A 21,701-nucleotide genomic window follows, 5' to 3' on the forward strand; every position below is an offset into this window, starting at 1 on the left:
ATGCATAACAGTATTAGCCCAAGAAACAAACCCTGCGGCACACCCTGGATTTGCAATGTTTATGAGAGACCAATGCAACATACTCTCTACCTATCTGATAAAAAGCACCTAACCATTTAAGACAGTGAGTGACACCAATACAGAGCAATAAGTGCAAACATTCAAGCAGTACAGCATGCCAAATGTCTCAGATCTCTAACAAAACAATTATATTCACACCCCACCACACCAGACGCCATCAATAGACAGTTGCCCACTTTTACTGGGGCTATCACTGTGCTGGAAGTAACACTGGTCCATCAATGTCCTTCTCTGTAAGTCACTGAATAAAAAAATTTTTAAAGGTCATTCTGTGTACATACATGAGACATAATGTCCCCTATTGAGACCTCCCATCTCACACAAAGAGGCTTTTTCTGTGCCCAACCTGAGCATCACTCTGTCCCCACGTCTGTGACTCCTCTTCAGTGGAGCCTGTTGCAATCTTGGCCTTCTCTTACTAGCTGAGCAAACCTTCACCCCAAGTAACACTGCTTTAAACAACAGACACCGTTACAAATAAAAAATAAATTGTTCATTTCATTTGGCTAAGTATCCATTATTATGCTAGGTCTGGTTTGATACTGGCCCATTGTTCAGGCTGAGGCCAATCTGCAACGCATCATCAAAGCCTGTGAAAGGATCATAGCCTGTGTGACAGATTAGGGGCTTTCTTGCTCCCTTTAACCCTCAGACCACACGTCAGACAACAGGTAAACGTCCAGAATTATGATTTATTATAATAATAATGTGCACCAAGCACCCTCCACTCCACATTACTCAATTAACAATACAATTCTCAAATAAACCAATCCTCCACTCCCAGACGCTTAGCCACCCTGCCTCCCAACTCAGCTCATTGTCTGGGAGTTCCCACAATCCTTTTATAATCCCTGACCCGGAAGTGTTCCAATCCCCAGTCCATGTGATCTCCTATCACTTCCAGGTCAGATAAAAAGTCCTTTTCTTTACCCCAGAAGTACGTCATCTCTCCTGTCGCTGTGACTAAGATGCACTTCCAGGTTATAGGACACAAACGACTCTCTGGGCCTCCCTGCAGTGTCCTCTGTTGTCCCCTGTTGTAGTCAGCAGGGCTGTAGATTTAAACACCATTGTCCATGATTCCCTGCTGGTATCCGGAGCACCTCCATGCTACAGGGAGAGCTCCATCTGGCGGCCTGCGGGTATTGTCCGGGATGAAAAGCCAGCCATGGACCACACCTATAACTTACTCATATTCCTATATGGGTCCACGGTTAGGAAGAGGGCTGCAAAGATCACCGGATCACCCAGGGCATCTCATGTTCCAAAGATCTCCCTCGTGAAATGAAAGCTAAAACAACACGTGACTAAAAATGTGTTTTTTCTACATGCAGTAATAATTACTAATTAATTCTAAACTTCTACACAGTATCTACTTATACCTGCACACTAGACTGCCTGGACATTTTAATCTTTCTGTCTCTTTATTTTTTTGTATTGCCCTTGATTGCTGCATTATTTTTTTATATCATTTTATATTTTATCTTCTTACATTTATCTTTTGTGTTCTGTGTTGTCTTTGTATGTTGCAGCAATACTATCAAGACAAATTCCTGGTACACATTAGTGTACCTGGCCAAGAGAGTGAATTTTGATTTTGATTCTGATTTTATAATGGCCTGAAGGATTGTCTCTGTAGCAGATAAGTGTTATAATCACCTTCTCTTGAGAAAACATTCATATATGAAAAAACACAAATTTAATAGAGAAACACTGTGTTGCTTGTCAAGAAAATGCACAGTAATAGGATGTTAAATTGAACTTTTGAGAATACTCCAAAGTCGAGCAATTAACTGAATGTAAAACTGCAACTGCATAATAGAAAGGCTACTAAAACACAGTTAAAGATAAGCAACAACTTTAGCTCTGCTCTTTGGTCTGTAAAGCATCAAGGATGTTCGTATTCTCTATGCTGTCATCCTTACGTATATCATAACAGCAAGAAAAATGTAAACAGGGCAAATGGTCAAATTCAATAGTTGACATGTTTGTTGTGGACACAGTGTCCACATCATATGTTGATTTTCTCCGAGTCATCCTGACAACTTAATCATTGATGGTAAACAATGGAAAGTCTGGAAACAGTGGTAGTGTGGGCAAACTGGTTTGCATTTATACAATAAGACATTTTTTAAATCAGTCTACCTGCTTTATTTTTTCTCCAAAAAAGATATGAGTTTAAAAAGGACAGACACGTCACAGTATGCTGCCGATAAATGAAAGTCAGTGGGAGAGAGTAAATCATTACTACACAACTCTATGTGGAGGCTGCAGATTTTAATTATAATGATTTCCTCAATTAGATTCCTAGTGGTGTCGGTTATTGAACTGATTGCTTAATTAAACATACGGCTTCTGAGTTCAAGCTAAGAATTCCCAACAGTTTTGCACTCAGTATTTTGTGTTTCTGAGATGTTTATCAAACCTGGGCAGTGTTCGTATTACGTGCTCACAGAAGTGTGTTCTGTCTCTTGTCTTAAACGTTGGGCAATAAATTCAAATCAGCAGATGTGGGTGAAAGTGAAGTGCCCTTCACTTCACGTCGCTTCAGTGTTACAGCTCAACCTGTTCAGGACAAACTGCTACTAGTCTAGAAACAATCCTTGCAAAATCTGAGGAGCTACATTAGAAGAAATAGGAATGTACTCTTGTGCATCTATATGTCTCCGATGCAATTCATGATTTGCCGGTTCTACAATTTACATAAAGTTAGCCAAAACAAGAAGAAGAAGTCAACCCCTAATTAAAATATATGTTGCAACTACTGTGGCCTTCCAGCAGCTGGGCCATGGATAATAGCAGGAGACAATGGAAGTAACAATTTGAATAATCCATCTAAAAAAAGACAAAGAAAGGAACAGAACATAACATAACACTCTCAGACCATCTCAGTTCAGTTTCGTCTTGAGGAGGGCCGAAGCCCAACCTGACAGCTTCAGATGCAAGACGAACACCAACCCTGGCCACACACACACACACTCACACTCGTACAGTTAAACACTTTCAAAGCACAAAATAAGATTATCTTATAAAATAGTTTATATTTTACACGAACACACATGTTTTCTCTTTCACTTTAAATGTTTATAATATATTTTAAAAAATTCCTGATGTGTTCAATTTTAGAATATACTAAAAAAATGAGCAAGCAGGAGCGAAAGATTTTCATATGCTCTGCGGTAGGCTGGCGCTCCTGCCCTGGGTTTGTTTCCTGCCTTGCACCCTATGTTGGCAGGGATTGGCAGCAACAGACCCCCGTGACCCTGTAGTTAGGATATAACGGGTTGGATAATGATGGATAGATGGAAAGATTTTCATAAGAATTCATAAAACACATTTGAAAAAACATTTTATCAAAAGAGAATAGACAGAAAAAATAAGAAAATTGATTAAAAATGAAAAATTAACAAAGGGAATAATAAAACAAACAAGTATAATTTATAACTGCAAAACTGATGCAACTTTACTTTTATTCAGGACTGGCTCTACCAGTTAGGCCAGGGGTCACCAGCTCCCGTCCTGGAGGACCAATCACCAATCCACCTAACCTGCATGTCTTTGGATTGTGGGAGGAAACCAGAGCGCCCGGAGGAAACCCACACAGACACGGGGAGAACATGCAAACTCCACGCAGGGAGGACCCAGGAAGTGAACCCGGGTCTCCTAACTGCGAGGCAGCAGCGCTACCACTGCGCCACCGTACCGCCCAACAGGAAAAAATAAGAAAATTAATTAAAAATTAAAAAATTACAAAAGGGAATAATAAACAAACAAGTATAATTTATAACTGCAAAACTGATGCAACTTTACTTTTATTCAGGGCTGGCTCTACCATTTAGGCCGGGGTCACTAGTTTCGGTCTTGGAGGACCACTGTGGCTGCAGGTTTTCATTCTAACCCTTTTCTTAATGAGTGACCTGTTTTTGCTGCTAATTAACTTCTTTTGAAATTATTTTAATTGACTTGATCTTGAAGACTCAGGCCTCTTAATTGTTTCTTTTTCCTTAATTAGCAGCCAAACAATAATGAGATACAAAATAAGCCAAAACAACTGGTGTCCATCATACAATATCTGAAAATAAAGAATAATGAAGGTCTCAGGAATGTCAATCTGCTCAGGTCCACAAAACATTTTAACAGAGCTCTTAGAAAAGAGAAAATTAACAGTTTCAGAAATATATGCCATTGCACAATGAGAGCAGCAACAAGCCATGGAATTAAAGACTGGGTTTAGTTAATGACTAGACTTGGCACCTCATTAAACAACTGTTTGGAGTGAAATTAGTTGGAGTTTGAGGCCCTGAATGAGTTGGTCTTCTGTTGGCTCACTCACTTCACATTTCATTTCTGTTTAAGGGAAGAAATGAAGCAATTCGGAGGAATGATGAAGAAATTCAGGGGAACAAATCTTAAAAAACAAGTCAATTAAAATGAATTCACAAGAAGTTATTTAGCAGCAAAAACAGGGCACTCGTTAGAATGAAAACCTGCAGCCACAGTGGTCCTTCAGAACTGGAGCTGGCGACCCCTGATTTAGGCAATCTATACAGTTGCCTTGGGCAGCAAGATCTGTGGGGAAGACATTTCTTAAACAATACAGACTTACAAACACACAGACTCAATACAACTGTCTGATTCCCATTAACCTGACTACAATGTTTTATATTATAATGTTTGGCCTTAACAACTAATGACCTACACAAGCCTATTATATGGGTGGTCTTCCAAATCCCAGGATGCACCACATTCAGCTTCTCATATGTTCTACTTATATGGAACATTCCCATTTCTTTATTTTCTTCAGGTGCAGGTTCATAGTGTAGGACAAAGTGGGCATTGCCCATTCTGCTAATCTTTTGTGGCACACCAGGTCTATAAGAGAGCAGATTTAGCAGACTTCCAGCTGCACAAAAACACCCAGTTGCATTCCAAACTAAGTGACTGAACTCTTCATACAAAGATCTGCCTGGACTTCATCTGATAATAAAGGTGTAAATCAGATGTTGAGCTGACACCTTTTCAGAGGCCCCTCTACAGACTTCTTCAGCCAAGAAGGCCTGAAATGTACTTGAGCAAGAATAAAGACATATAATTCAAAGGATGACAACTATGATAGACAGAATAACTTGCCTGTTAGAAAACACTGTGTGATGGATGGCCAGGGCCATTACCCAACCGTGACAACAACAACAAGATTTATTTATATAGCATGTTTTCATAGAAATGATGTTGCTCAAAGTGCTTTACAAGAAAAAAAAATAAATATAAAAATAAGAATGGTCAATACTAAGTAACAAAGAATAAAGTAAGGTCTGATGGCCAGGAGGACAGAAAAAAACAAAAAAAACCTCCAGAGGGCTGGTGAAAAAAAATCAAAATCTGCAGGGGTTCCAATGCCACAAGACCACCCAGCACCAAATGAGCATTCTACCTAACATAAATGATCTAAATCAGTCCTCATGGTTTTCAGGCTTCTCTGGAAGAATTAGATGATGATAGTCATGTGGACACCTGGCCTTCCATCCATCAATGAAGGGACTGCATAGTGGTAGTGGCTCAGATCTCAGATCAGGGGTTAGTACGGACACCAGCTGGGCAGAAGGACTGAGGGAGAGAGCATGGTTGGGACATTATCTTCCCTTGGTGGGTAGCCCCCCTGGGTTGCTGCAGCACCATGGATTCCCGCAGGGCATGCTGGGAGCTGGAGTTTGGAGCAGCTTTGTTGGGTTCAGTGGGCATTACCAGGGGGGGCTGCAGAGACAATGGAGCACTTTGAGGCAGTGTTTTCACCATACCTGGAAGTGTTGCTGGAAAAAGGTCAAGGGATCACCTGGAGCACTTTCAGGTGCAACAGAAAACTTGCAACCTCACTCCAGTCAAGGAGCCAGAGTCTGGAAGAGGCAGACAAAGCTTGCGATGAGGAGTGGCGAAGAAGAGAAAGAGAGAAACAAGATGAGAGACAGGACTGTGTTTACTTTTTGTTGCTTGTTCCGGGCTGTTGTGACGAGTGAGAGAAAAACGCTTCCCCACTATAAATAAACGTCTGCTGAGTGCTGGACTTGTGTCAGTTGGGTTGCGTTTGGGGCAGCTGGAGCACACCTGGTTTCCACAACTGATTTTGTAACTGAAAGTTAATTTAATCCAATCAGGAGAAGGTTCAACCTTCCTTTATAAACTAGCTGCACCCTATGGGAGAAGCAGAAAATGGCAAGTTAAGAGAAGTTCAGGAATTCTCTCAGAGCACACTCACTGAAACCCTGGAAGGATTCTGAGAGAAGTCTGGGAATTTTGATTTTTGAAATGCTCTTCTCTTTGTGGATCAGAAGATGAGACCCTGTCTGTCAAGCCAAAGGTATGTGTCAGTAGTCTGACAAGGCTGAGAAGCCATTACTTCAAGAAGGGAACTTCAGTATCTAAACTCTTGGGCCAGAATGAGTAATGCACTTTCCTGATGAAGTGGCAAAATAACTCAGAAGACAATTTGAGGAAGGAGCAGCACAGCAATGACAAGGATCAAGCAACAATGAGAAAGAGTGCACTCCAATGCAGGGATTATCCTCCACTTGAACCTGCAGCAACAACAAATCAACAGCTCCACAAAACATGGAGCATCATCTATAAAGACTTGGTATTGTAAAACGAATTAAATATGGCAAGATAAGCTACAACTCTAAATCCCAGTAAACAGCCAGCCTCTCTATGCTATTTGTTTGTCTGTCTAGTCTGTCTACGTCCAGTCTTATATGTCAATATATGAATGCATTTATCATACTTCTATAATCCTGGTGTTCATTAATAAATTGTTTAATTCTGTTCCTTAAAACGAGTTTGCCTTGATATATATATGCATCTAAAGGCCGGAGAATCGTTTCCTACAAAAGAGAAAAGTAAAGGAGATAAAGATGGGCCTTTCTGAAGTGTTTGGTTAATTACCAGTACTGCCAAATTAATTAACAAACTTAAATTCACTCAGTTCTTACATTTCAATTGCCTGCCCTTGGGTGGACAACTTAAAATTTCTTTTTCAAATTGTACAGTCAATTTAGTTGTGTTTTCATGGGCAACAAATTGTCTTAAACCTGGGGGTGGAATTGTGATTGCTAAAAACAACGGCTACAGCATAGATAAAAATAATAATAATAATCTTCAAACTGGCATATCATAGGACACACAGATACAGCAAAATACAATTAAACAATCAGTACCACAACAAGACTGTAGCTTTTGAATGCTTTGTTAAAGGTTGACTTAATTCAAACTATAATCATCTTCCAAATGGGCTTACAATTTGTGTTAAAAGTTAACGAAATACTGTTGTCAGATGTTCACCGCTATCTATGACTTTTGCTTTTGGCATACTAACCAATGATCTCCATAGTCCTTCTCTCACTGAAAATACTCGCTGAGTTTGTGCATTGATTATATAGTTATACTGCACTATTTGTACTGTATATGTTATCGAGGATACAGTAAACTGGAATCATGACTAAATGTTTAAAGATAATCATTATACTTCAGTTTCATTTAATTTTGTAATTATTTTTAGCTTCTCAATTTATTTCAGTAACCTAAAACACATGTATAGATTGATGAAGCTACCTTGACAATATGATAACTGGATTGTAACCATGATCATAAACTAATTGTTAGGCTAGTGGTTTAAACAGAGACCTCCAGATTATCCATGTGGTCATAATAGGATTATGTCATGCAAACCTTTTTCCATTAGAGAATAAATAAATACATAAATAAATAAATAAATAAATAAATAAATAAATAAATAAATAGGGTTGCACTGTTGTGCAGTGGCAGTGCTGCTGCCTCACAGTAAGGAGACCAGGGTTTGTGTCCCAGGCCTTCCCTCCATGTTCTCCCCTTGTCTGTGTGGGTTTCCTCCCACAGTCCAAACACATGCATGTTAGGTGGATTGACGACTCTAAATTGTCACACAGTGTGTGACAGGGGTGTGTGTATGTGTTTGGTCTGCCATGGACTGGCACCCTGTCCAGGTTACTTCCTGCCTTGTGCCCTAAGCTAGTTGGGACAGGCTCCAGCACCCCAATGACCCTGTTTAGGACAAAAGTGATTTAGAAAATGGCATGACAATAAATAAATAGAGCCTCCAAATACAGCACAGTTTCTATATGTTCACTGAATCGCCACCCCTCAAGCGGGTGGGGTGTTTTTCTGTGAATGTCTTTTAAACAACAACATTTATTTCTATAGTACATTTCCATACAAACAATGAGCTCAAAATGCTTTACATGATGAAGAAAGAGAAAAAAAGACAAAATAAATGATTGAAATTAGGGAACACAAATTAACATAGAATAAAAGTAAGGTCTGAAGGCCAGGGAAAAAAAAAAAACAAAAAAAAACTCCAGACAGCAGGAGAAAAAATTAAAATCTGCAGGGGTTCCAGGACACGAGACCCCCCTGTGGGCATTCTACCTAACATAGATGACCTCAATCAGTCCTCATTGTATTCAGGGTTCTCATGGAAGAATTTGATGCTGATGGTCATTTGGACTTCTGGTTGTTAATCCATCAAACAGACATTGCTTTTTTTGCTATAAGAAATCCAAAGACCCCCCTTGACATTCTCCATCTATCCATTATCCAACCCGCTATATCCTAACTACAGGGTCACGGGGGTCTGTGGAGCCAATCCCAGCCAACATTGAGCACAAGGCAGGAAACAAACCCTGCGCAGGGCGCCAGCCCACTGGAGGGCGCAGACACCACACACCCCAGGGACAATTTAGGATCACCAATACACCTAACCTGCATATCTTTGGATTGTGGGAGGAAACCAGAGTACCCAGAGGAAACCCACACAGACAACATGCAAACTCCACACAGGGTTAAAACAGGAAGCAAACCCAGGTCTCCTAACTGCGAGGCAGCAGCGCTACCCACTGCACTACCGTGCCGCCCCCTTGACTTTCTGAAAATGTAAATTCACTGTTTCGTATCCAAATCCTCCATATTTTGCTCTTCCCAGTCCTGGCTCTTCTCTCGTGTCTACATTTCTCCGTTCAGGTCTGATGGTGATGATTCCACGTGAAGCAAAGGGCTGGTAGGGTGATATATTCAGCTTTGCCTAGGGAAATAAAAATGTTACAGCTGGCCATGCCTCTGTTGATTAACATAGAACGCAACAGGGATCTATAAAATAAAACAGTGCAGACTCATTTCCATTAAGCCTGAGTTCAGATGTTCTCAGTTATTCTCCCCATGGCTAGATCTTGACCCTAAGAGCCACTGGGCACAATTTGTCTCAAATCACCCACCAAACATTTCAAACATTTGAAAACAGCTTTCATTTTTTCCAAGAGCTTTAAGGGCTTTACATTATTTGTGTTTAATGAAAGTCCAAATATTCATTTACTCAAAGCATTTAAAGCCAGACTCTACTGGAGAGTATACTCATCAATCCCATAATCAATTATATCTGGGACTGTGAGTTCTATATGGGCACAGTTTCATTTAATTAATGATATTAAATGTATTGAATATGGATGAGGAACAACAACAACAAAGGTCGGGTCATAATCTGGTCATTGCTCTCCCTTACATTCATTTGATTTTTGCTTTCCAGCAGACTCTTATGTGCCTCAATTGTTAGGATTGTGTTTTCATGTTTTTTTTTTTTTTATCAGTTCATTATGTCAATCTGCTCTTATGTACACTTAGTATTTCCAACTTTGGCGTCCCTTCCTGGTTTTAATTTCTCTGTAATCTTACATATTTTAGAATTAACACAATTTTGCTCAAACATTGTTGGTTTAAATTGTGTCTTCATGCCTTGTGATGAGGCGCTCTGTGAAAGTCACTCTACGAAGCACTGATGAACTGAAAATCGTTAAACGTGCCTAATCGTGCTTCCCGTCTTCCAGTTATCTTTGCCAGTAACCCAGATTAAAGTTGGAAAGTCCACTTGCGTAACTGCTAAAATTAAATTAAATAGGCGGTGCCTCTAGCTTCTCTAAATCCGATCATAATACATTCACCGTGAGTTCATTACCTTAACCGGCTGATCGTCGTTCAGTCTGCAGACGCGGGGGACTTGAAATCATCAACAGAGCGGACTGAAGATATGCGGACAAAGGAAAAAGAAAATCAACGTGCACAAAGGTAACCATAGGATAGACTGATAATCGCCTTTATTTCAAACAGAGATGTAGGCAGTGCTGCAGCGAGTATTGAGGAGTTTATAAGGTCCAGACAAAGGAAAAATAAAAGTTTAACTCTTACCTCATTGATTTATCAAGAAGGCAAAGAAAGCGAGACAGGGAATGGAAAACTTTTTAAAAGAGATTGAGGTTGGAAATACATGGTGAGCGCTCTGATTTCGTTACGCAGTTCCTCCTCACTAGTTTAGCCCTCCTGTTGAAAAAGTGAGAGCGCAGAGCTCCGTGTGCATTAGCGGACCGAGAAAATCCATCCGTACGTAAGCCTGCAGCGTTGATGTGAAGGAGAGGCAGCGCTGGACGGGCGCTGCAGGGCAGAGGAAATACTGACGGTTAGTTACATCTGTTTAATTTTTTAGCATAGAACTATAAACGCGTGTTCACAACAACAAATGAAAGCACACTCTTAAAAATAATGGTTCTTTAATGGCGCTTTAGAGTTCTTAGTTGTATGAATCATTGCTTGACAAAGCACCATTCCATTTTGGGCATAGTTCCCTGGATATAAAGTTGGTTCTTTGTGCTTTGAAGAACTAACTAATATGTATTAGAAAAAACGAAAAAAGTAAAAAAAAAAACAAAAAAACAAAAACAAAAACTCCCCCAAAAAATATCTAATATGTGGCAGACTATATTGCAGGACACTAACAGACTAAGAATGAGTCCTTGCAAAATCATGACCTATTGGCACTTCACAAATTTGTTACCATCTATTCATGTTTATTTACTGTATGGAGCCTGTTATGGATCTAAACAATTAGATAGATAGATAGATAGATAGATAGATAGATAGATAGATAGATAGATAAAGCTCTATATACATGTAAAGAATTATTATTATGCACCACGCCTACACAACTTAGATATCAAATTATTTTAGTCAGTCTGAATCAGTCTCACTCAGAAAGTTATTCTTGGGATATGTTGCTATTACACAGCTAACAACTTAACTTTACTCAAAATTAACACGTCTGATAGACATATTATAGATATTTTAATCTCCTTATAATAATCGTTTTAATGGCTGATGATTTAAATGGTTCATCTATCTGTTTACTGAACTCTCCCTATTAAACACAACAAGGTGATTCAGTGAATAGTGCTGCTACCTGATGCCCCGGGTTTGCAGTTTGATATTAAAGTCATGCAGGTTATATTGACTGGCATCTAGAAAATACCCGCTATAAATGAATGGGAGTGTCTTCATAAAAATTCTATAATAGATCCCTGTCCCCACCACGACTCTGGATTGGATTGAATTAAGCAAATTAGTAAATTGATAGGCTTTTCTCTAAACCAGTATCTTTCAATCCAGAAGGATTTTGTGAGAGACATGCAGACAATGGATTAATTGACATTTTTTTAAGTAGACCTGTGAAACTCCAACTTTGTAATGTTTTATTGAACCATTGGTGGCACCCCACAAGTCAGCTATTAAACTTCGACATGGCCATCACCTCTATATATGCATCTCTCCACCCAACACATAGCAGCCGATGAAAGTCCTTGGCATTCAATCAACAAATTCAGCAACTTGACTGAGCTTTATTGTACTACCCTTGTATGTTTACTTCTTTACATTTTGTGATAGAAATCAGCAAGTAAGAGCGAACATGTGGATGTAATTTGGAAGTGATGACTGTTTTTCTTTTGCCTGATAGCAATTAATAATTACTTTCTTATAAACCAATATTAATAGACGACAACGAGTGTGAAAAACACTATATTAATTTGTACTGGTAAAAAGGTTAAAAAAATATTTTAATTAAAACCGTTCAATTTGTGATTACATTTGATATAATTCTGAAAATGTGCAATTTGGAAGAAAAATTTGTAATTGGTTTGTGTTCATAATTTAGTGTGTGTGTGTTTGTGTATTTATTTAATGAGCTTTGGACAAATAAAGTTCTATCTATCTATCTATCTATCTATCTATCTATCTATCTATCTATCTATCTATCTATCTATCTGATATGATATCTTTATGTCTATGTATATTTCTAATATAGTACCTTTTTGTCTGTTCCATTGAGCTTTATATCAAGATGGCTGCTGTCTCATTAGAATTTAGATTAGCCCAGGGTTTTAATCTTTCACTACGTATTGAAATTTGATATCTCAATTCATTAGCAAGAGAGCATAACTCCCTAAACACCTGAAGTCACTGACTCCTAAAATTGTAGAGTTCTTCAAGTCAGTCAGACTTAAAGGATTGGCACCATTCATAGGCCATACTATCACAAAGTACTTCACTGATCACACGGACAATACTTAAAGAAACTTAGAGAATAAATGTGCTTATCAGTAACTTCTACCACAGGCTATGCCATGGGATGAAAAATATAAAATTTATATATGCTGGTTTGGAAATTAATATTCTGGCTAGCCAGTACAGTCTGGGTTATGCAACAATAAGCATATATAAGAACACAAGAAATTTTACAAATGAGAAGAAACCATTCAGTTCATCAAGCCTTTTTAGTTAACTAATAGCTAAGCTGTCCCAATACCCCATGCAGATACATCTTAAAGGTTGTCAAGGTTTCTACTTCAACTACATGTGTTGGTAGTTTGTTCCACACACCCAGAACTCTTTTTGTAAATAAGTGCTTCCTGGATTCAGTCCTAAATGCACTTCCCCTTAATTTATGCTTATGTCCTCAAGTATTTGATTCATCCTTATGCTGAAAGAATTCTGTTGGATCTACTTTAAGTGGGATGCCCCTAAAAATCACAATGAGTTTTACTGAGTATAAACACAGAGAGATCAATCACAAAACCAGTTTTTTTAAAGAATGGTACCAAAACATCCTTCAAGAACAACTTCTCCCAACCATCCAAGAACAGTTTGGTGACGGGACAATTTCTTTTCCAGCATGGTGGAGCACTGTGCCGTAAGGCAAAAGTGATAACTAAGTGGCTCGGGGAACAAAACATTGAACTTTTGGGTCAGTGGCCAGGAAACTCCTCAGACCTTAATCCCATTGAGAACTTGTGGTAAATCCTCAAGAGGCAGGTGGACAAACAAAAATCCACAAATTCTGACAAACCCCAACCATTAATTATGCAAGAATGGGCTGCCATCAGTCAGGATTTGGCCCAGAAGTTTATTAACAGCATGCCAGGGTGAATTGCAGAGGTCTTGATAAAGAAGGGCCAACACTGCAAATATTGACTCTTTGCATAAACTTGATGTAATTGTCAATAAAAGCCTTTGAGACTTATGAAATACTTGTAATTATACTTCAGTACACCATAGAAACATCTGACAAAAAGATCTAAAAACACAGAAGCAGCAAACTTTGTGAAAACCAATACTTGTGTCATTCTTAAAGCTTTTGGCCACGACTGTACATAGTATTTGAACAAAATGAACTAGTCAATAAAGATTTTATGGCTACAGCCTGTAGTCAAATTTTCTCCGAGACTCAAGCAAGTTGCACACATTCTCAAACCTGCATCATTGGGAGCTGGAGCCTATCCTGACAGCACAGGGGGCCTGTCCATTAAATACCACATATTCAGGCCAATTTAGTCTCATTCGTTCACCTATTACACACATCCTTGTTGGTGTAGAATGAAAACCCACACAAGGCAATGACTGAGCAAGATATCTGAATCCAGGACACTAGATCTAGATGATAGCAGCACTAACTACTGAGCCAGAGTACCACCCTCTAGAAAGACATACACATCAATACTGCGATAAGAAAACATTTCTATTTATCACAATTATGTGGCAGAGTGAATGTCTGGTGGTATTCAGCAGTGCTAATGTTTTGCCCCTAAATGGAATCGTTTGAAATTCAGGTGATTTAGCATGATGATTGCTATAAGTATCCTCTTGTAATGTGTACATTCTTCTCAGACTTAGAATTGATTCTTCTTGCTAAAAAAAGACATGGTGCTGCTTTACTTGCAAATGATTAAACAAATGTCAAAATTACATTAGTTGAAAAAATGAATGAACCTAGTAGACACATGCATATCAATTTTATTTTTGTCCACAATGTAGAGATGTGGAGTTGTCTTTAAGTTGACATTATTGACTATTCTGAGTACCATCTAGCTTTGAATTTCCCCCATCTCTGCATCAGAGATCCATCCATCACAAGGCATACTATCATTGTGTTAATGGAGAAGCCACAGTTAACCTAACCCAAACATTTTTAGGATGTAGGAGGACACTGAGATACCAACGGCAGATACAGAATGTATAAGGATACACAGATAGTCATTAGGCCAAGAATCAACCTCAGGACCCTGGATCCGTGAGGTGGCAGTGTTCTGCCAGTTAATTTGAATTTAATCAACTGAATTTATTACTTTGTGGAGTTTGTGGGCGATAAAATGCAACTGACAGCAGGTGAGTGTTATTTTCTCAGTTCTCTTTATTTCTCAATCAGAGTCGCAGGAAGTAGAGGTTCAGACAGCACAGTCTATTTGCAGCAGCAGGGCTCCTCTGAACCCTGATTAAAAATTAGGGTTATTTTTTTATACCTTTTTATCTCATAATCAGTTAGACAGAAAACATCCTTATCATCAAAATTTTAAAGTTAAGTAATCTGTCTAAGATAAGCAATTTTTATTTATGTCCCTAAGACTGACCACGAGTCAGACACCTTGCACTTGCACTCTGCAGCCTTATAAACTCTTTATCCTGAATCATTCATTTTGAGGAACTTAACAGAAAAACAGCTTAGGACATCATTATGTGGCAACATATTTTTGTTAGTTCATAAATCTTACTGGAAAAGTTACAAGTATTCTTATGAAACTTAGTTACAAAACACACAGGGTACGTGGTGCTGAGGAGAACATTCTTCTTCTACAAGTTCTTCTCATAAGACTGGCTCAAAGTGCTCGCACGGATTGATAAATATGAAATAGTAACAATAAAATTAAACTCCCTGTGGCATATGCAGTAGATGCATACATACACACATCTGAACAAAAAATGAGATACGTTTTAAATATCTAGTAATAAGTGTCTACTGACTGCTATAAGAGAAAGATAAAAAATCATCAACAGATAATCAAGTTTAAATGTACTGCTACATTGAAATTCTCACTTCCAAGTCAGTGGGTGTATTGAAGGCTGGATTTGCAGAAAGATGCTAAGGAGGCTGACTCACCTGTGAGCAAAATTTGAAAGGTAAATGGCACTTTTTAACCAATGTTTGAAAGCTATCTCTGCTTACCTTTACTGTTAAATAAATTCACAAGCAAATTCACTCTAATAGCCCCCCTATAGGACAACTTCTGTGCAGTATCCAGCATAAGATATCATGTTGGTATCAAGTTGAGTACTATTTGATTGGGACCAAACTTCTGCATACTGTCTGTCACAAGTATTTTAAACAATTCAAGAATTGTGCATTTCATGTCAAGTGAATGATTTGTGGGTATGGACTATATTGTGGGGAGATGTAGTCTCTGAATAGCTAGACTAGCCTGACATCTTGTGGACTGTGGATGTTGAAATGGGTATTTACCATCATTGCTGTGTGCTTACCTTGCCTCTTGATTTCCCCAGGTGAATTCGTCTTGCTTGTTGGTTGTACAACACACTGACCAGTCATGAATGGCTGCCAGGATAATACCACTTGCAACATTAGCCAAAGTTCTTCTTCAGTCAATGCCAGTCCGGAGACAGGTTGCCCTGATGTGCAAGCTAATTTCCAGTTTGTCCTGTTTCCTGTGGTGTACAGCATTGTGTTTGTCCTTGGACTGGCAGGAAATCTCACTGCCCTCTGGCACTTTATTAAAACGAGAAGTGCTACCCAGCCATCAAATGTCTTCTTGGTCAACTTGTGTTCTATTGACCTGCTTCTGGCTCTGACACTGCCCCTGAAGATCGTCTATCACGCTTTGGGAAACAACTGGATATTTGGGGAGGCCCTCTGTAAGGTTGATGGATCTCTTTTTTTTGGCAACGTCTATGGCAGCTCCCTCTTTCTCATGCTTATCAGTCTGGACCGCTATGTGGCAGTGGTGCATCCTCTGTTCTCCTTACGGATCCGCAAGCCAAAGTACCGCATCATTCTCTCCTGTGGGGTAAGTGTCAGAATCTTAAATGGTGAGGCTGAGCCACATCGAATCTGTGGGTTGTACTGAACAGAGTGAGAATAGCAGCTGAAACTGTATTTACAGTGGGATGGTAATCTCCATACATGCTAGTCTCTGGTGCCTGAAGTGCTTGCATTACAAGGTTCTGAAAGGCCAGCAATCCCCTGTAATATTTCTGTTTTATTACACCCAAGTTCTGGTTTTAACATTGACCAATTTTCCATGGTTGCATTCTAAAAATATACCTTAGGTCAATCAGTGGCTCTGAAATGGCCTGAATAATTAGGACCCAACTTGTTAAACTCTTTGTAGTGATTAGTGGTGAAAATCACACACATGACGTAACCACAGGGTTTCTTTCTAAAAATATGCCCCCAATTCCCAACAGTCTTTGCACTTTAAATGTCTGGGGTACAGCTAAAAAATAAATGTAAAGTAACATCTTGCTGGCTAGCAAAATGTATTAAATGTGTTAAGATAAAATTAACGGTAACAGTTCTATTAATTCCATATTGTCGTTTGTATATATTATGTATTAAAACTTTTTACCTCCCCACACATTTTAGAGTTCATCTTTTCGCAAACATAGCTGCCAATTCTCCCAACCTCACTATTACTGTGACAGAATAACAGAGACCACACACAGTCATCTGAAATGCATTGTTCACGTTTACCACTAGTCCAATGATGTCTTTGAATGCCAAAGTACAATCTGGTCTAACAGAATACTTTCCCTTGCAACTATAGACAGTTTATCCAATGTAACCACTGGCTTTCTATAATGTGGGTGATGTTACCATGCTGCTGTTTAAATCACTAACTCTGCTTTGAGCTTCATATTTATGAGGCATTGGATTGGTTTAGAATTTGAACAGTCATTGAGCTGTCTTAATTGTCCCCACCCACATTTAAGCCAAATTAATTCACTGTTGAATCCAGACATATAATATTTATATACTTTATGTATGAACCTGGGAGAGTGGCAAGATTCTGAATTGAAAAAGCAAACAATATAGTGCCATGGATACACTGGCATCCTGGCTGAGGTGGACCCTGTTCCCCTGTCTGGCTGAGAGGCTGATATAATGGATTGTCTGGAGCAGAAGCAGGGTATTCCCTGATTTAGCTAGGAGATGCCAGCATGCCAGCAAGGTAATTCCTTATGTGACTGACAGGCTTGTATAATGCAAGTACTCCATAATAGGTAGAGCAGCCCATCTTAAATTGATAGTCCTTATTTTCCCAGTCAAGAGACCAAAATATATGAGGAACAGTGGGATACTGACATCCATCTATATGTCATTCCCCTGTACACTGGGTGGCAGCATCACTTTTGGTAAGCTTCATTTAGACACCCACAGGGTAGTTGTGAGAGTTGTGGTTCCATAGGGCTGTACTATTGGGTTCCATTGGTGCTGGCAGGGGGTGCTTTCAGAAGGACGATCTCCTGTCCAAAGGTGGCTCCCCCAAACCTGTAGATGCATCCTTGAGACTATGAATAAACAATGGAAGTAATCCCAGGTCAGGTTTAAAAGGGAGTGGGTTTGGAGGAGAGACAAAGCTCATCGAAGAGGAGTGTAGGAGAAAGAAAAGAAAATAAAGACAAGAAAATAGATGTATTTGTAGTGTGGAAAAAATATGTGACAAAGGCATTATCTGTTAAATGCGGACTGTTGTCTTTGTAGTTGTTGGGGTAGTTGGTGCTAGGTTACACCACCTAGTGGCCACATTAAATAGCTTCTATAGTAAATTACAGGATATCCTCAATGTGAGTTCAGAAATACATGTATGTAATCATTTTCTGAGTCTGCTTATTCTAATACAAAGTCATGGCCAGCTGGAATCTTCCCAGACAGAACTGGTTTCTCGGGTATGAGTGAGTCATAGGTAGAGACCAATCATCAACTCTATTACTGGACACAGTCACTCACACATGGCCGATACAGTCATGTTTTTGAGTTGTCCTAAGAAACTGAAGAAGCTAGAGGGAAACCAAGAAGATATTAGGTTTAAAAAAGCCAAAGGAAAGGTCAGATTGTCAGATTAACTGTAGTGTTTAAGATAAATTGAGTTTTCTTGCATTTATGACAGTCTTTTATGAGCTGGGAAAAAGTTCTTCACCCAAAGTACAATAATATGGCCTGGGAAATGCAGTAACAACCAAAGGAAATTTCAGAAGAATAATCATTTGCAAGTTAATGGTGAAAACCAGGAGCATGTGAGGCAAAATTCTTAGCAGAAATCCTGGCAATCTAATATCTTTTCCCGTAATAGTTAGTGCAAAGGCTAATTTATTTGAAAGAGATTTAATCCAAAACTTGGATGATAATCTTACTTAGCAGTGTTTGTCAAAGTGACGTCACATGTCATGTTGTCTTGAAACACGTGACTAGCAACGAACTTGGTTGTCATAAACAACATGGCCACAATGATAAAAGAAAGCCCCAAATAGTGCCAGAATATTATCAAAAATGAATCAACAAAAGTAATAAAAAATAATATGCTCAATAATTGAAACTAAACAAAACAGTTCTTTAAGGTGTAGAACGAAGCATCCACACATGTTAATTGTGTTTAACAAAATTAATGTCAGTGTAATAACTTAGAAAAAGTAATGACACCTAGAAATCTGAAGAACAGCACTGACAACTTCACCTCAGATTAAATATTTCTTTCTTTCATTTACTCTTTGTTTTCTAATTTTGTGCATTACCTCTTGTTTCAGGATTAATTTTCCATCATAAATGCTATAAAATGCTGTTACAGGAGACTATGATTTATGCTTTAATGTTTTTCATCAATAGTCATTTCTGTACTAATATTTTGTATTTCCCCATCAGGTTTGGATAATACTGATTTGTGCGATCTTATTTTTGACAATGAAAGGTCCACTTACAAGCACGTTTCCTGGAACTAACAACACTGCTTGCATGGAGAATTTCTCGTCGAAGTCCTGGAAGACAGGATCTCAGAAGTCAGCATATTGTCTGCAGTCATTGGCTTTTTCATCCCTTGTACTGTTATTGTAACTACTTACCCTCTGATTGCATACAAACTTCTACACAGCTCCCCTTCCACTGAAGGGACCCGCGTATCATCTTTCCGCATCCGTATATCCCGTGTCAAACAGAAGGCTTTGCGGACTATCCTAGTGGTCTTGACAGTTTTCCTGGTGTGTTTTGCTCCCTACCACATTATTCAACTAATTCACACCCTGAGACGAATTGGTGTCCTCTCTGGCTGCCCACTCCTTCAATTCACATACCAGGCCAGGAGGGTCACCATGGCCTTGACTAGTCTTAATTCATGCCTGGATCCCTTAATCTATTATTTTGCCTCAGAGAACTTCAAGCTTAAGATTCCCTGCGTCTGAAATTTGAATGTCAGACACATTAGCAGCAGTCTGACATTCAGTTGTAGGAGACAGTAGTACACAGTTAAATCATTTTCCTCAGGTTCACTTACTTGATCAAAAACCATTGGACATCTGGACTGAATATGTGCAGCATCTTGCAGCAATATGAAGGTTTGACAAGTACATGGCAAACAAGGTGTAGATGGTCCATTAAAGGAGCAGAGACAGGAAGTTGCAGAAGGTTCTGAAATCAGGTCAAGTCCTGACATCATAGCCTTCTCACTAGACTGTGTTTTCTAAGCTTTAATGTGTCTGTACTGTAAGCAGCTTATCTCTGATATACTGGATGTATATGATATACTGTCAATATATGATATCAGAAGGAAATCATTTCCAAATGAAAGATATCCTCTTGCCATTCTAGGACATCAGTATTGTCTGACTGGCCAATCCCTTGTTTCAAAAACATTTTCTAGGTAGTGGAAACTTACAATATTGTGAACGACTCTCAAGAGGAATTTGAAGAATGGATTTGCTCAAAAGGGTCTTGAATAAATGCTGAACAAATGAATTCCAATAAAACTTCACTGTGGATACTTGTATCACAAATATAAGACCCTTACTGCCATTGCCTAATGGCTTGTACTGAAAAGTGATGGACATGCAGAACCATAAGTCGACTGAGGAGGAAGGAGACAGTGGTCTGTCAGATGCAGATTACTGTGGCAGAGTGGATGGGAGGAGTTGTCCATTAACATTGCAATATGCACATTAATACCGTGATATGTTTACTTACATGTGAATTCATGTACACAAAAAGGAAGAACAATTTAAAATAACAAGAGAAAAATTGTAGCATTTATTTTATTAAGAGGTTGTAAAGATTTTTATTTTTAATTAATTAAAGTGTTGGGGGATACTATGTGCTCAGGGGTGACAGTTGTTAGTTTTTTTTCTGCCAGTTCATTCCTAACTTTGTGTGTAAATGTTGCGTACGCAAAAAATGTTTCATACGAACGTTTCCACGCTCAAATCGCGATGTATAAAACCTAAACTTGGTGTAAAGCCACGCACATTTTCACGGTAGCTCCAACCCTGGCGTATGCAAGTTTTCTGCTCAGTTTTGCAAACTGGCGGCACCCAGTGTCAAAGCAGTGCTACTGTTCCTGTGTGGTTACCCTTTCTTTTTTAGATCCACATCCCTGACGCGGCTTTATCATATACACTGAAACTAACAGATATTGTTTATTAGTTTAAGGCATCTGATTGTAATTAACCTGTAACAATATGATGGTCCAGAGAATAGCCAAAGTATTCCAAATACCATAACTGCTTTAGCGTTGTTACTCTCACTGCACCTTCTTGTTCTTCTTTCAACTGCTCCCATTAGGGGTTGCCACAGCGGATCATCTTTTTCCATATTACTCCCACTGCACCATTTGGAATATTTATATCACTGTATCTGAGGGGGGAATCACAGATCTACAGCAGCTGATTGGAAAAAATAGGTAGAATTAATGGTATAAAGCATCAAACACATGCTGCCTCAGTCATGTTGTCTTTTGAACTGCTCTCACATGACAAGCGCTTCATAGCTTTTCCTGTACGGACCTCGCAGTTCAGAAACAGTTTCATTCCAAGAACTCTAAATGCACTCAATCAGTCCATCAAGTGCTCCTTGTAGAACTGTTTGTACTTATAAGTACAATTACCTCACTGTAAACTTGCACTACAGTTATAATATTGCACAACCTGAGCCACTTTATAAAGCGCGCATTTAGACATGATGATGATATCATTTTTAAGATGAAGTGCAGCAAAATATGTTTATTATATTAGACAGATAAAACTTTAACTTCATTTAAATAATCTATTTAGTTAATAATTAAACGTGAGGACACGGTGCCGCATTGCTAGCAAGGTGCTGGCACTCAGTTCACGAATTGTTCCTGCCTTGCGCTGTATTCTTGCTGGTGCTGACGCAACACTGGAAGGATAGATGG

At 38.9% G+C, this 21,701-nt stretch overlaps 1 protein-coding gene across 1 annotated transcript; it reads left to right on the forward strand.

Moving 5' to 3' along the window:
- The first annotated feature begins 10,091 nt into the window (after positions 1-10,091).
- On the forward strand, positions 10,092-19,473 carry LOC120525245 (lysophosphatidic acid receptor 5-like). The gene is made up of 3 exons (XM_039747377.1): positions 10,092-10,218; positions 15,811-16,331; positions 19,184-19,473. The coding sequence occupies exons 2-3, from the start codon at positions 15,855-15,857 to the stop codon at positions 19,370-19,372; spliced, it is 666 nt and encodes a 221-aa protein (XP_039603311.1). The 5' UTR covers positions 10,092-10,218; positions 15,811-15,854; the 3' UTR covers positions 19,373-19,473.
- Positions 19,474-21,701: the final 2,228 nt, after the last annotated feature.

The sequence above is a fragment of the Polypterus senegalus genome, chromosome 3 (genome assembly GCF_016835505.1).
Source record: "Polypterus senegalus isolate Bchr_013 chromosome 3, ASM1683550v1, whole genome shotgun sequence".
Classification (NCBI taxonomy): domain Eukaryota; kingdom Metazoa; phylum Chordata; class Cladistia; order Polypteriformes; family Polypteridae; genus Polypterus; species Polypterus senegalus.

Bases quoted from the DNA above. Each gene is read 5' to 3' on its own strand.
- LOC120525245 (XM_039747377.1), top strand. From the start codon at position 15,855: ATGAATGGCTGCCAGGATAATACCACTTGCAACATTAGCCAAAGTTCT. The intron at 16,332-19,183 runs GTAAGTGTCAGA...TTTCCCCATCAG, and splicing joins GCATCATTCTCTCCTGTGGG to GTTTGGATAATACTGATTTG.